At 44.1% G+C, this 15,748-nt stretch overlaps 2 protein-coding genes across 2 annotated transcripts in view; both read left to right on the plus strand.

Moving 5' to 3' along the window:
- Window positions 1-15,748, plus strand: part of Thada (THADA armadillo repeat containing) — a 294,790-nt gene that overhangs the window by 214,136 nt on the left and 64,906 nt on the right. The window contains exon 31 of the mRNA XM_021652847.2: window positions 6,974-7,068. Within this exon, the coding sequence (XP_021508522.1) occupies window positions 6,974-7,068 (95 nt within the window). The remainder of the gene's footprint in view (window positions 1-6,973; window positions 7,069-15,748) is intronic.
- Window positions 10,985-11,743, plus strand: LOC110558104 (peptidyl-prolyl cis-trans isomerase A-like). Its single transcript, XM_060363631.1, has one exon. It carries the CDS (start codon window positions 11,042-11,044, stop codon window positions 11,402-11,404), a length of 363 nt encoding a protein of 120 aa, XP_060219614.1. The 5' UTR covers window positions 10,985-11,041; the 3' UTR covers window positions 11,405-11,743.

A 15,748-nucleotide genomic window follows, 5' to 3' on the forward strand; every position in this document is an offset into this window, starting at 1 on the left:
TGACAGCTGGCTTGCCTGCAGATCTGAATCCTAGCTGGTACGGTGGAGGGAAAGAGCTTGTTTAAAATTACATATTCTGCAATTCATGACCATTTGGCATCATAGCTTAAACAAATCTCCATTTGTTTCTCCAAGAATGCCATATGCTGATTAGTTGGCCAGGATGGGGTAAAAATGGAAATCAGAATGGGAGAAGGAGCTTCTCTTTATTTAATTTACACTTCCACATTTACATAGCTTAATATGGGCTGCATCAAAGGAAGACCTCCTACGTCCTAGCCACAGCAGCTCTGTAAGCAAACACAAGCTCTGTGGACAGCCGCCACAATAGTGCTCGGCTGCTGGGATTGCAAAGAGGAGGGACCTTTGGGAAACCCAGAGACTGTCAGCAGAATGCCATGATCGAGCCAGCATACCACCTCCTCTGAGGTTGGTCAGGCATCCCCAGAGAACAAGCTTGAAGGAGCATTTTAAATAAAGGGCCCAGCACAGCAGTCAAGGGTCAAGAACCTGGTCATAACGGGGTGTGCAGACATTTTATATAGATGGTGACTTCCGTGCCATCCTCTGGCTTCCTCTCTTTTCTCCAGCACCTCTCCGCCTATCTTGCTTTTTCCCAGATCTCATAGCCTTTGTCCCTCTTTCCTGGCCACCCCTCCTCACCACATCCCCTGTGGGGCCTGCTGGAGGCCAGTGCTACTTCTCCTCACTGCTGGCTTCAGCCAGAAGCCCTTTCTCCTCTTTGGACCCACCATTTGAAGCACCCAGGCACTGATGAGCCCTTGCTTGAGACTCCAGATCCCATCATTCCAACTTGTTTGATGTCTGGCAACTCTTCCTTTTTCTTTTGACCAGTCCAAGTCCTTCCATGTCTCCAGCCCCCTCTTCCCTCATGACATTCCTTGTCATTGTTTTTTTTTTTTTTCTCCCTCCCCCACAAAAACCATATACTCTGTAAGGTCAAAACTTGGTCCTCTTTTTCCCCTCCCCTATACCCTTTCCCTTTGCAAGATAGCCCTATGGTGTTCAACAGAAGTTAGCCTTGGCTCCACCCAGAGTTTGGGGGTTTGTTCCTTGGGAACTGAAGTGACCCAGACTTAGATTCTGTTGAAGTCCAGATCAGGTTTCCGGACTTAGAGACCTTAATAACGCTAGGGAATTGAGGCAGAACAGTTGTTTCTAGCCCTCTCTGAACATAAGCACGATTCCTCCGGAAGAGTTTGCTGTTTGCTATTCCAAGTGGATTGTCTCTTTGGGGGTGCCCCACTGGGTTCACAGCATTGCGTGGACATCCAAGGCCTCAGTTGGGTTTGAGCTGATGGGGTCCACAGGATCTTCAGCCCTTAAAGGCTTTGGAACCCTTTAAGATTGCCTCTGAACTCTCCCACGGGGCTCTGTTGATGCATCCTGCAGCACTGTCTTCTGTTTCCTCTCCTCTTGTCTCTCAACACTGCATTCTCCACAGTTACCATGGACCCAGGCCTTCAGGTGAACTGCTTCCTCTGCTGGAGCCACTGCCAGGGCCTGCTGCCCAGACTCCCCACCAGGTAGCCAGGCTCTCAGCAGCCTTCATTTTAGTCTGTTGTTTCCTCTTTCATGCCACCATCATATCCTTGATATGAGAGGTTATATGTTTCTCCCACTAAACTAGTAGATTTCAAGTGTTTTGTTTTATGTTAAATAGCCAAAAATACCATACCCCCCCAATGTAGCTTTTATATACAATAGATATGCATGTATCTATATGCATGTATAAACAGAGATACACTAAACAAAACACTGACTTGTGAGATCTAGTGTAGCTTGAAATCATGAATAATAGCTAATTAGGACATGAGTAATTTGTACCCTAACCTCAAAAACTTGCAGCAGATGGGGAGGCAGAAGCAGAAGGACTGCAACAAGCTCAAGGCTAGCCTGGTCCACATAGCAAGTTCCAGGCCAGCCACAGTTAAACAGCAAGACCCTGCCTCAAAAATACATACACACACCAGCCAGGCATGGTGGCACATGCCTTAGATCCAGCACTTGGAAGGCAAGGCAGGAGGCTCTGTGAGTTCGAGGCCAGTCTGGTCTACGTAGTTAGTTCCAGGACAGCCAAGGCTGTTACACAGAGATACCCTATCTCGAAAAACAAACAAACAAACCAAAACCAAACCACATACACAAAGCTGAGGATAGGGACTTGATTTCAATTTCCTTAAGACTTAGCAGATTTGATTTCAGGAATGTTAGCTCTCAGCATACCCATAACTTTACTGATACCATCCAGTCAGGGCAATGTACAGTGTATTTTGGGAGACAGGATTTCTCTGTGTAGCATTGGCTGTCCTGAACTTGCCTTGGAGACTAGGGTGGCCTCACAGCAACCCACTTGACCTTGCCTCCCTGAATTCTGGGATCAAAGGTGTACACCACTACGCCCAGCTCTGTACTGTGCATCTTTACCTAGAAAAAGAATTCAAAAGCTAGGGGAATATTCAATTATTTTACTTAAAATTGTTTTATTTCATTAATTATTTAAAGATATATAAGATTAATTATTCTGAGCAAGAACCTTCTAGAAACCCTGTAATAAACAAGGTACTGAAACTACTGTAATACCCTGGGAGGTTTATTTTCCTCTTCCTCTCCCTACCTCTTTCCAACCTCCATCTTGTTTCTTTCACTGGCCACAATCCACCAGTTTATTTCATAACTGATGAAGTAGACCGTGTATACTCTGCAGTTTGAAAAACACTATTCAGGACTCTAAGTTCCTTGAGGGCAGTGACTGTGTCATCTTCATCCTCCCAGACCCTGGCACTCTTCCTGGCTCCTCGTAACTTCTGAGTAAATGTTTTCTGAATGAATAGGCCTCAGTTAAAACAGATCGGCAGCCTCTGGGATTCCGGAAGGGCCAAGAGAGGTAAATAATTTATCACAGGCTTCCCAAGAGCTCCTGCCATCCTCTAGACACTGGGGCCATTGTGGATGTGTCCTGCCTTCTCTCCCCAACCCCCAGCTTTCAGGACAGAGGGCAGAAGGTTTAATGGAGTTCAGAAATTTCCCAAGGCAAAGACATACTCATCAGGTTCTTGGGTGGGTGTTTGTCAAGAGAAATGATTTTTATAAAGAATGGTGGAAGAAAAACATAGTTCTTAAAAGAGCACTTTATTTCATTTCTTATATATAACTTAGTCCTCATGCCTTTTGCACCTTCTAACACTATTCTGCTGGGTTTTAGCCCATGTGTTAGACCCTGACCAGTTCTGACTTTTTTCAAACACTATAAATCTTCATTAGACTATGCCCATGCCAGGATTTTTCCATTTGGATGTAGAAAAAAAATCCCCAGGCCCCCCAAAACCCTGTGGCTTGTTTCCTGTCCAGCTGGCTTGCTGTTCCTTGGGGTTTTATTCCCGTCATCAAAGAGGCTTGACAGACCAAGAGCAGACCTCTGGCTCACCCTGAACTCACACGTACCGTCTCCAAGTCGGAGCAAGTAAGAAAGAAAGAAAGAAGCACTTTCCTGACTGAGAAGCCAGCGCAGAGAAAACCCAACTCTCTTGACTCCACATGGGCCTGTTCTGTGGCTTTCCTAGAGGATGGAGCCAGGAATGGTGGACTGCCGGCCAGAATCACTCTCTGAGTTCCTCAGAGTCAGTGTGGGCTCTGTTGTGTGACCCTGAGTCTCTGTGCCCAGGTTCTAAAGTGGCACTGTGTGAAGTAGCTTCCATAAATTTTGGTTGCAACAAGCTAGCTCAGCCTCAAAGTCATGGAGAAGCCGGAGCAGTGTCCCAGGAAGCCAGCATATTTGGCAGCCAGTGTCTGCTTATGAAACATGCAGGGGGTTCTGTTCATGTAAGAACGTTTAAAAGGGTGTTAGCTGCTGCGTGCAGCACTTGGGAAGCCCAGGCATGAGGGATCACTACAAGTTCTAGGCCAGTCAGAGCTACGTACTGAACCTTGGCTTAATTAAAAAAAAAAAAAAAAACAGGTTTTACAGTGGTACAGGTCCGTAATCTGTATATTTGGGCAGTGGAAACAGGAAGATCAGGAGTTCAAAGTCATCCTCTGATACATAGGAAGTTCAAGGCCAGCTGGGCTGTATGACACCCTATCAATAATAAATTAATAATAATATAATAATGTAAAAAGACATTAACATAGCTAAAATTTTCATTGTAAGAACCTATTACTGAGTTCAAAAAGCAAACCAATTTATCACAAGCTTGTCTTTATGGCTGTGTCCAGAAAACACTGAGGTAAGAGGCTATGACTGTGCAGTACGTGGTATGTGGTAGCCAGCAGGAACTTAGGACATTAAGTTACCCATTCAAAGCAACTCATCTGCTTTCCCAGCACATGCCAGGTTCTTTATGATTAAAAAAAAAAAAAAAATCCCTTCCACATGTATTGTGATATCTCAAAATGCTTTCTGGTCAACTTTGTCCATCTGAATTCTTGCCATCTTACCCTGCCCAAGTTTATTTATGAAGACTGAGATTATAGTTCAGTGGTAGGGCACTCACCTCTCGTGCTTGAGATCCTAGGTTCAATCCCCAGTACTGCCCAAAAAGACAAGACAAAATAAAACAACAGCAAAATGCACTGACGTTCATATAGTCCCTTGCCTACCCTAGAATGTTTTCCCTCCTCATTCCTTGAGTCTTATTCCACAGTCTCTTTGTGCTCAGAGTCCTAATGCCATCCTTTTGTCTCTTCTCCCCAGCCTCAGCGCAAAGCTACTGGGGCCATTTGCTCAGCCCTGTGGTTCATTGATTTTTTTTTTTAATTATTTTTTTGCTTCAAGGGCTGGCTGCCTATTTTCTGACTTTCTTCACTGAGTAGTCTTTTGTCAAGGTAAACCCCAGCTGTTAAACACTGCGTGGAAGGAGGAGCAACAACAGGAAGTATGACTGAGAAACTGGAGGAAAACAAGATGAAGGCAAAAGATGGGCAAGACTAAGAAAGAAAACAAGGTGCCAGGGTGATGGTTCAGTTGGTCAGCACAGTGCTTGCCTCCCAAGCCTGAGGGTCTGAGTCCAGGGCCCAGAACCCATGTAAACGCCAACTGTGGCGGTGCATGTGTGGAATCCCAGTGCTGGGGAAGCAGAGACAAGGCTCCCTGTCACTTGCTGGCCAGGTGGTCTAGTCCAGGTTCAGTGACTTCCCAGTCTCAAAACACGAGCTAGAGAGCCAGAGGGATGGCTCAGCAGGTAGGTATTATTGCATAAGTCTGGTGACAAGAGTTCAATCCCCAGGACCCACAGAGGGGGAAGGAGAACACCAACTCTACAGCACTGTCCTCTGACCTCCTCATGAGTACGATGGCATATGTGCGCAGTATGCACATGAACAACACACACACTGATATTTTTATTTTACTTTCTTAAATAATAATAAGGGGAACTGGAGAGATGGCTGAGTGAGTGAAGGCACTTATCTGATCACCCCCACATCACGTAAGCACAGTACTTATAAGCTGAAAATGAAAGTACAGAAAGTAGTTGAGAAAGATTTCTGCCATCAGCCTCTGGCCTCCTGCCCATGTCCGTCTGTGGTGATGGTTCTTCTTTCATGTTTGTGTGTGACAGCTTACGGAAATGGGCAGCTGAGGATGGAGGTGGAAGCAGACTGTAGAGAGCTGGTGGCCACACATGTTCAAAGATGAGAAGGTTGAGCCAGAACTCCACCAGTCACAACACTGGTGCCATCCCCAGGCTTAGGTTAGGAGTACGAGAGGACAAGGTTAGGTCCCACTGGGGTGTCTGTACCTGCCAGGCCTTGGATGCCATTTCCAGTTCAGTCTGACACCGTGATGATCCGGTGACTCACAGGGAGACAGTAAGGTCAGTGCCACGTTACAGACCAAGAGTCTGCTCAGGTCACAGAAATGACAAGTCACAAAGCCCATGTGTCAGACTCCACTGTGCCTACAATTTTACCACAGGTGCCAGGTCCTTAGCACACTGCCTGGGCCTATTGTCAGGCTGCACTGGGTGCAGAGCCAGGGCTCCTCAAGCACTGTTATAACAAGAAAGTCTAAGCTTCTTGCTGGTTCTGCCATGTGGGTCCAAGGGTAAAAGGAGGCAGTCATTGAAAGAAGAAAAAAAATCTCCTATCTTAGGAGAAGGACACCAGCTCCAGCATGTGTTAACCTGTGTTGTTCAGACACTGTTTTCAGTCAGTGGTTTTGTTTTTCATTGTGAGTGCAGTCACTTCACCTCAGTATAAATCCCTCAATTTCATAACCAGTGACTACCATCACCCCGTTTCTCCAGGTAAGAGGAGAGTAGATCTTCATAAGGCCTTCTCTTGTTTCCACATCAGTAGAATAGATGTGGAAATCTTAGTTTATCTGGAGCCCAACATAGAGTTTTATCTGCTTAGTCCTCACACAGACTGGTAGTTTGAGTAAGAATGGTCCCATGGGCTCATCTATTTAAGTGCCTAATCATCAGGGAGTGACACTATTTGAGAAGGATTGAAACAATTAGAGGCATGGCTTTGTTGGATTAGCTATGGTCTTGGTGGAGAAGGTGTGTCGCCGGGTGTGGACTTTGAGGTTTTAAAAGCCCCTACAGGGCCCAGTATTTCTCTCTCTCTCTCTCTCTCTGCCTGTCAATCAGGATGTAAAGGTCTCATATCCTGCACCTCTCTGAGTGCTTCCATGTGCTGTGTATGACCATAATGTCTGAACTATAAGTCTGAACTATAAGCTAGCCCCAACTAAATGCTTTCTTTATAAGAGTAGCCATGATCGTGGTGTCTCCTCACAGCAATGGAGCAGTGACTGAGACACAGACCTAACTTCTGCCACAGGCTCATGCACTTTTCTTGTTACAGATTGCTGATTCCTACCCACAGTGGGTAGAAATTTTTTAGTGTAATGAAGCTGCCTGAACTTCATGGCATGCCTAGTAGGAAACAGTCATGTTTCTCTTTCCCAAGGCCCAGGCAGTTTACTGTTTACACTTTCCTTTTCTAGGCAGAACCCGTGCTTGGTGACCAGAGCTGTATGCATTGATATTCTCTTCCTGCTGACTAACTGCCTGGACAGACCTGAAGAAGGCCAGCAGACAGGTATGACTCACAGTCTGCCCTGGAACGTTGCAGGTAGAGTTTTACCCACAGCTAAGTGTGTGAGACTGACCAACAGAATCCGTGTGCACCTTCCTAGAAGTCTCAAGGAAATCTGCCCTTGTCTGCTTGGAGCTTGACCATTAAATGTGTTCTATTCGGTCATCCAGAGGAGTGTGAACTCTACTTAGATACCCTCTGTTTTTAAGACCTTGACTTTTTGCCATTTTACACTTTTCTTTGAAAGTATCATTTTCCGTAACGGTTTTTCTTGTTTCATCCTGTAGAGATAGCTGAACTGGCTCATTTATGGTGGATAGTTGAGTCCCTGTTCTCATTCCGCCTTCACCAGTTTTTTTTTCAGTGTTCCTCCCTCAGGCTCTGACTTCATACATGTCTCTAGGCCATGTATGTTTCTGGTTATAGATACACATACAGTTGTTCTATTTTAATCATGAGTCACAAAGTAAATTGAAGAGAGAAGGGCCTCCCAAATAAAAATCATTTGGTATGTTCACATGAAAGCCTTGGGAAGTGCAGTACATGAGTTCCAGGCCACAGACTGAAATGGATCTCCACCAATCCAAACTGCAGTACAGGGCAGCAAGCCTGCAACGGATTAAAACAAGCTTCTCCTAACTGACCAGGGCTGTCTAAGGAGGCTGCGAGTGCACAGTCAGGTTCTGAGTACAAAGTGCAAGCAGACCAGAGCTTTCCTCCATTGTGTTTAGCCTGTCCATGATTTGTTGCCTTGTAAATATGTTCAGGTCATCAAAGTCTAACTCTGTCCATGTGGAGCTCTGTTCCCAAAGTTCAAATTTAAAGTGTTTTATGGGAGGGATGTACATTATTAATCCATAGAGGCCCTGTGGCCATGCAGAAGTGATCAGAACACAGAATCCATCCACATCCAGGTGTACAGGATCATATTGCTTTATAGAAACCACATCCTGGTTTAGCCAGGTATTGTGTCCCATACCTGCAGTCTCAGCACTGGAAAGGTAGACACAGGACGATCAGGAGTTCAAAGCTAGCCCCTGCTACCTGTTGAGTTCTAAGCCAGCTTCAGTTACATCCTATCTCAAAAGGTAGATAGATGATAGACACAGACAGTTAAACAGACAGATAGAGTCCTAACTTGTACTTCTCATCTCAACATATGAAAATTGTCCTCCTTATATTCTTCAGAGTATAATAAAATATAGGTCATTCTAGCTATAAGGAACCTCTGTTTTGCATCCTTTTATTTTATACTTGAGTTAGCTGGGGTCTAGAGATTATAGAAAGAATATAAATCAGATACTACCAAATAAGCTGACCTAGTCTTTTACCATTCCATATCTCATCCCTTAATTTCATATCTCATTCTGCCAATGTGTTTAAAAGGCCCGCTTACTAATCTCTTCTCCAGGATACTGGCAAAGTTGTGTGTTTACTGAAATCACTGTTCTCTATCTATATGGAACCATGTTACCAAACTCAAACCACCTTAAAGTGCTTTGCTGGGGCCAAGGGCATATGAAACCACCTCACCCAGACATGCATTGTGTTTAGTCTGGTACAAAAGGGTCAGTCCTTGGATGTCGTAATATACCTTTGCTTCCCCAACTTCTTTCTTATCCTTTGTTATAAACTCCTTGAAGATGGCTTTGGGGTTTTTAATGATTCTGTCCTTCAAATTCTTACTGTTAACTAGAGCATATGCCCCAATTAAATGTGCCGTCTTGAATAACGTAACAGCACTTCCCTTCTACACACACTGCTGCTCTTACCCTGTCTTCATGGGTAAGACGTGGGGACAGAGAACTCTCTTCTCTAGTGTGACAGCCACAGCTCTGTGTTGTGCTCGCATTACCCAGTGAGGCAGAAGCTAGCCGCAGGTGGACTTCGAGCATTTGCTGTATGTAGCTGCTCCAAACTGAGGTGTTCTGTAGATATAAAATGCACAGCAGATTTCAGAGAAGCTCAGCACTGGGGATGCTGACGCAGGAGGATGGCACATGTAAAGCCTAGGCTACACGTCGAAACACTGGCTCTGAAATACTTCAATAAGCAGGACTGGTAAATGCTCAGAGAATACAGACGCTTGCTGCCAACCAAGACCAATCCCCAGAGACCGCGTGGTGGAAGCAGAAAACCAACCTCCAAAAGTGTCTTCTGACATCCATACGTTCGCCATGGCACACTCATGCGCACACACATACACAATCAGTTAAAATAGAGTTCCAATGTTAAAACTAGAGAATTTTTAAAAATGTTCTATTGAACTTAATTTTATGACTTTCCTCTACTTCTTAGTCAAAATGTGAGGAGCTGGCATACAGCCCAGTGACACGTTGCATGCCTGGCATGTGCAAAGGTCTTGAGCTCAATCCCGGCGGCACAAAACAACTGAGATACAACAACTACTGAGCCAAGTATAATGGCTCACAGCTGTAACTGGTTACCTGGGAAACCAAAACTGGAGAACCTTCTCTACATAGCAAGTTCCAGGCCAGCCAAGGCCGTATAGTATGACCTTGTCTCAAGAAAAAAAAAGATATTTTTTTTTTTTACTACTAAAATAAGGGGGGAGGGAACTATCATTGAGTACATGTACTTACTTTGTCATGGAGTGATGTGAAGAGGGAAAGTAGGGGGTAGGAAGTTTTAAATTCCATACATTGTTTATATCATATTGAACAGCACTGATTTTTGTCCAAACCTTTGGGAATTGGCAACATAAGCCCCAATATATATGATGTATGTGTATATGACATACCTACACATATGTGTGTATACATATATATGAATGCTATATTCATAGAACATGCCCATGTAACAGTAACTATACATTTCCCTCCTGTGAAGATGACCTGGGTTTCTAGAACTAACCAAATGTCAAGCCAGTGGTGATCTTGTGGTAGCCCTGCAGGGTAAAACGGAGCTTGCAACAGTGAGATCTGCTTCAGGGATTGTTTGCAGCTCCAGTGACGTCTGAGCACGAGGCAAATCTGTCACCAAAGCAGCAGTCCCTCACTAGACTGTGTGGATTCAGTATGTTTCAGAATCATGCCATCCTATTAGATTCCTCTTGTAGGCCCCCAGGGAGAATGAACTATGGCTTAGGTTCTTGTTTCCTGGCTACGCACCAGAGTAGGCCCTCATGAAACAGGTTGATTATCAGTTGATTGATTGAAATACAGTTTTCATCAGTTCTTAAAATAGCCCATTTGTTGTCAGGATACAGTCTTGCCGGATGTGATGGCACACTTGTAATCCTAACACTTGGGAGGTAAAGGCAGGAGGATCAGGAGTTCAAGGTTATCCACAGCTACATAATAAGTATGAGGCCAGCCTGAGCTGCACAGACCCTGTCTCAAACCTTCCTCCCAAAAGGTACACTCTTGCTTAATTTAATTCATCAGTCTGAATTGATTTCCTGAATTCGAATGTGTTGTTTATGTGTATATATGATTATAACCATGATGTGTCTGCATTATTACCTCACAAAACTCAGAGTGAGTACACCACATAGACTCTGAGGCCTGATCCAAGATTTGAATCCTACTTCTGCCTTTCCTATTTCTTTCTTTTCTTCTTTCTTTTTCTTCCTTTCTTTCTTTCTTTCTTTCTTTCTTTCTTTCTTTCCTTTCTCTCTCTCTCTCTCTCTCTCTCTCTCTCTCTCTCGCTCTTTCTTTCTTTTTTCTTGTGACCTTATCACAATACTTAACTTCTTTGAGACACCTTTCTCAATTGTAAATGAGAATAATAAGATAGTCTATGGTGCCAACGAGACAATTGACCCTGGTAACGAGTTCCATTTCTAGAAATGACATGGAAGGAGAGCACTGATTCCCCACAAGTTATCCTTTTCCCTTCACACAAGTGGCTATGGCACACACATCCCCAATAAAGAAATGTAAAATAGTTAAGTTAAAAAAAGTCAAATGGGCTTTGCAGACGCCGCTGTCCCCTGTCGTCTATTGCTGTAGCCATGGTCAACCCCACCGTGTTTTTTGACATCAAGGCCGATGGCCAGCCCTTGGGCCGTGTCTCCTTCGAGCTGTTTGCAGACAAAGTTCCAAAGACAGCAGAAAACTTTCATGCTCTGAGCACTGGAGAGAAGGGATTTGGATATAAGGATTCCTCCTTTCACAGAATTATTCCAGAATTCATGTGCCAGGGTGGTGACTTCACACACCATAATGGCACTGGTGGCAGGTCCATCTACGGGGAGAAATTTGAGGATGAGAACTTCATCCTGAAGCATACAGGTTCTGGCATCTTGTCCATGGCAAATGCTGGACCAAACACAAATGGTTCCCAGTTTTTTATCTGCCCTGCCAAGACTGAGTAGCTGGATGGCAAGCATGTGGTTTTTGGGAAGGTGAAAGACAGCATGAACATTGTGAGAGCCATGGAGCGTTTTGGGTCCAGGAATGGCAAGACCAACAAGAAGATCACAATTTCCAACTGTAGACAACTCTAAACTAATTCTTTTGACTTGAGGGCATCTTACCCACCAGACCATTCCTTCTGTAGCTCAGGAGAGCACCCCAATCCCATTTGCTTGAAGTACCCTGTGATCTCTGCTCTCGCTGAAGTTCTTTGGGTTCCATATTTTCCTCATTCCCCTCCAAGTCGAGTTGGATTGCAGAGTTAAGTTTATGATTATGAATAAAAAGTAAATAAGAAAAAAAATCAAATGAAAATTTTTCCAAGAATCTGTGTCTTAGAGTAGTAGGCAGTTATATGTGCAAGCCTCATACAGAGCATTTGCTTCATGTAACACAGTTTAAGTGCCCAGTACATTCTAGTTACTATGGATTTTGTGGTGTCCATCATCATCTTCCTTTGGAAGCCTGTATCCTGCCTGGTCCCTGCAGTTTGATGCAGCTGCACTCCTCCCTCAGATTCAGCTTCCCTCCCAGTGTTTAACACTAGGGAAGAGGAAATGCTCGTGTACCTTTACAGGCTGCTGAAGATCCACCTGGTCACAGCCATCTCTGCCACTTGACTAATGTGGCAAAGATGCTTTCCTTTCTTTGTATTCATGAGATACTCTGATGTCAGGTGTATGTGTAGGCCAGAATCCAAGGAGCCTAGATTTGACTGTACAGGCAAAGAAAGTTATTGCATGTTATAAAACAGAGTAGAGCCAGATGGTAGCGATACACACCTTTGACTGTAACATTTGGGAGGCAGAGGCAAGCAGGTTGCTGAGTTCAAGGCCAGTCAGTCTACAGAGTGAGACCAGGACAGCCAGGGCTACAGAGAGAAACCCTGTCTTTTAAAACAAAACAAAACAAAACAAAAAAAAAAAAAAAAACCCAAACAAACAAAAAAACCTAAGAGTGGAATTATGTGGGTTTTAAAACAACAAGGCTTTTCTTTGTCTGCACAAGATACCCCTAAGAAGCCAAGTTCTGATAAAGAATGTAACTGAGATTCTGGGGGGGGTGGAGTTCTTTGTTTGTATTTATTTGCATGTGTGTTTGTTGTGTGTGCCTATATGTCAGTACTCCTGTACCACAGCTCATGAATGGTCAGAGGACGACTTTCTGGCTTTGATTCTCTTTTTCTACTGTGTGGATTCTGGGGATGAAACTCAGGTTGTCAGGCTTGGTGGAAGGTGTCTCTACCTGCTGAGCCATCTTGCCAGTCTGCATGTCCTTTTTGTTGAGGCGGGATCACACTATCTAGTCCTAGCAAACCTAGAACCTATGTTGACCAGGCTGAACTTTAAATCACAGAGATCTGCCTGCCTCTGCCTCCCACATGCTGGATTTACACATGAATTTAACAGGTCCAGCATTACTGAAAATTCATTCACCGACCATCAAGGATGCTTGGTCATCATGATAACCACTTTTAGGGGTGTGGGAGACAGAGAATGGAGGACCAGGCCAGAATGAAAGGCAGTTATGCTACAAAATAGTTTAGAGGGTGGACTTCTAAGAGACTTCTTCCTTTTATTTCCATTTTACTAATTTGACACCACAGCTAAGTTTCATTCATGTACACACACATTTACGTACATACATACATTTTCATTACATTATTGTGCATGCATGTGTGTATCCAGACATGTGTACAACTTTCTGGAGATGGTTCTTCTGCCATGTGGGTTCTGGAAATTGAACTCAGGTCATCAGGCATGTGAGCATGCATATATAATCACAGAACCATCTTGCCTGTTTCATACCTTTACACAGTAAATGTATTTATAAATGGAACTCGTTACCAAATAAATAAAGCACCAGTTTCTGGGAGATTTTTGCTTTAGGCTTTTTCATGGAAGAGGCTCTACCCATCCCTCTCAAACTTTGTTCTGTACTGGCTTTGAAAGGCCATTCCTGTCTCTGAAATGTCTCAGAACCACCTTGAAGGGCTGGGGACACAATGAAAAAAACCCCCGAAGGAAAAAGGCTTTTCTAACATCATTAGAAAAGCCTGTAATAATGACATGTTTTGTGTGCTTCAAATGTTTATCTTCGTTCTTCTAAACCATTTGTGGTTTCCTCACCTATTAATTTCATTTTAAAAATCCAAATCTGGGATTGTGTTTTGAAAGCCATTTAAACCCGAAAAAACACTGTCCTCTGTATTCTTTTTTTCTTTTTCTATCTTCATATGCATACATCAGTCCCTTGCAGGAAGAAAAATTAGTTTCAGCTGCAACTGAAAGTAAAAGTCTAAGGCACAGAGGCTGAGTTACAGGCCTGTCAAAGGTGTGCAAAGACAGAGGGGCTGAGTTACAGGTCTGTGCAAGGATGTGCAAAGACAGAGGGATTGAATTAGAGGGTGTGCAAAGATAGAACTTTAATTCTAATCTTAAGTCCAACCTAAGTTACTTGTTCTCAGGCAGGAAATTTCCAACTGAAATATCTATTTGCTAAAATATTCTCTGGTACTTGCCAAATATTTATCCTATTTGCTCTAAGAGATAAACTTTCTGTTTGCCTGTAACCCACCCCTTAAATTTGTTTTTATTTTTCACAGCTATTGAGTTAATTTACCACGTATTTAAATAAATATAATACTTACATGTTCAGACTATTTTAAGCTGTCATTCTCGCTCTGTCACTCTCACTCTCTGTCTCTCTCTCGTGGGTTTTTCCTTTCCAGGCTTCATTTTATGAATTTTGGTGTTGTTGCTGCTGTTCTTTTTGAGACAGGGTCTCATGTAGCCCAGGCTGTCCTCAAACTTAATACGTAGCTAAGGGTGACCTTGAACCTATCATGGTTTTATGCTAGGCTAAGAGCCTAAACTGGGCCTTCTGCATGCTCCACCACTCAACTCCATTTTACTTACTTTGTGCCACCTGTTTGTTTTCTACTTCTCTACTTAGTTAGGGTTTCCATTGCAGCAACTCTTACAAAGGAAACATTTCATTGGGGCTGGCTTACAGTCTTAAAGGTTTAGTCCATTAGCATCATGGTGGGAAACTTGATAACATCCAGACAGATGTGGTACTAGAGAAGGAGCCAAGAGTTCTGCATCTTGACCCACAGGTAGCAGAAAGAGACTGTGTCACTCTGGGCATAGCTTGAGCATAGGAGACCTCAAAGCCTGCCCCTGCAGTGGCATAACTTCCTCTAACAAGTCTACACCTCCTAATAATGCTACTCCCTATGGCCAAGCATTCAAATACATGAGTTTATGGGGGCAACCACCACACCTGTATTCATATCTCAGTGTATTAAAATGTGAATTTTGAAGGTGTTTGTTAATGAAAAACTGGCCTCACAATTTTAGCTCGAGAAGAACATATCCTTCCTATACCCTTCTGTGGTACTATGGATTAGAACTGGGTCCTTGCAGTTGCTAGGCTTTGCCACTGAGCTATGTACTCAGCACATTATACATTTTATTTTCAGACAGAACCTTACTAAGGTGTCTGGGCTGACCTTGAACTTTCCATCTTTCTGCGTCAGCTTCCTGAGTAGTAAGGACTACAGGCCTGTGTGCCAGGCCTGGCTTAGTACTCCATTGCGTTTGGAATCTCTGGAGGCTGCCTCCTTCCCCCGGGATAGATACAGGGTGCCTACTCTACTCTCGGTTTTGGAAAACCTTCCTCTCAGTGTCATCTCTCTTGCCATGGTTAATAACAGTGGCCAGCTTCTGTTGACCGCTAGCCCTGTGCCCAGCACTGTCCCCAGCACTCCATGTGCATGAGTGCTGCTGGTGTTCCTTCATTGTACACACTGAGGCAGAGAGAACCATCTAGAGTCACGTGTTTCCTAAGGTATCAGAGCCCAAGCTCCATCTCCCTGCAGATGGCAAGTGTGAAAAACTGCTGTCAGGAAGCCTAGAACAACCTTCCTGGCTCCAGCCCTCGGCCTCGTTTGCTGTGCTGCAGCTTCTGCATTAGTTTTCAGTGCCTTGCCGGCCTGCGGGAGTGTGGAGCAATCTGAGAGCAGAGCTGGGCCTCCTGTGTATTACGAGAAAGAGAGCACTCACCACACTGGGCAGAACCTGTCCTTTTCACCTTCGAAATGGACATACTGAGAGCCAGAGCCACCACATCAACACGGCCCAGTAGCTGGCTGCTAGGGATTGTTCTGTGGTTTCCTTGTTAGCTAGGATTTATAGGTCAGATCTCACCACTCTGCCAAGTACAATAAACACTCCTCCCGCTGGAATCTTACTTTATAATTGTTAGCATTTTTCTTCTAGATGCTCTAGAAGTATCCAGCT

This window comes from Meriones unguiculatus, chromosome 1 (genome assembly GCF_030254825.1).
Source record: "Meriones unguiculatus strain TT.TT164.6M chromosome 1, Bangor_MerUng_6.1, whole genome shotgun sequence".
In the NCBI taxonomy this organism is placed as follows: Eukaryota; Metazoa; Chordata; class Mammalia; order Rodentia; family Muridae; genus Meriones; species Meriones unguiculatus.

Coding starts and splice junctions, on each gene's coding strand:
- LOC110558104 (XM_060363631.1), top strand. CDS start 11,042: ATGGTCAACCCCACCGTGTTTTTTGACATCAAGGCCGATGGCCAGCCC.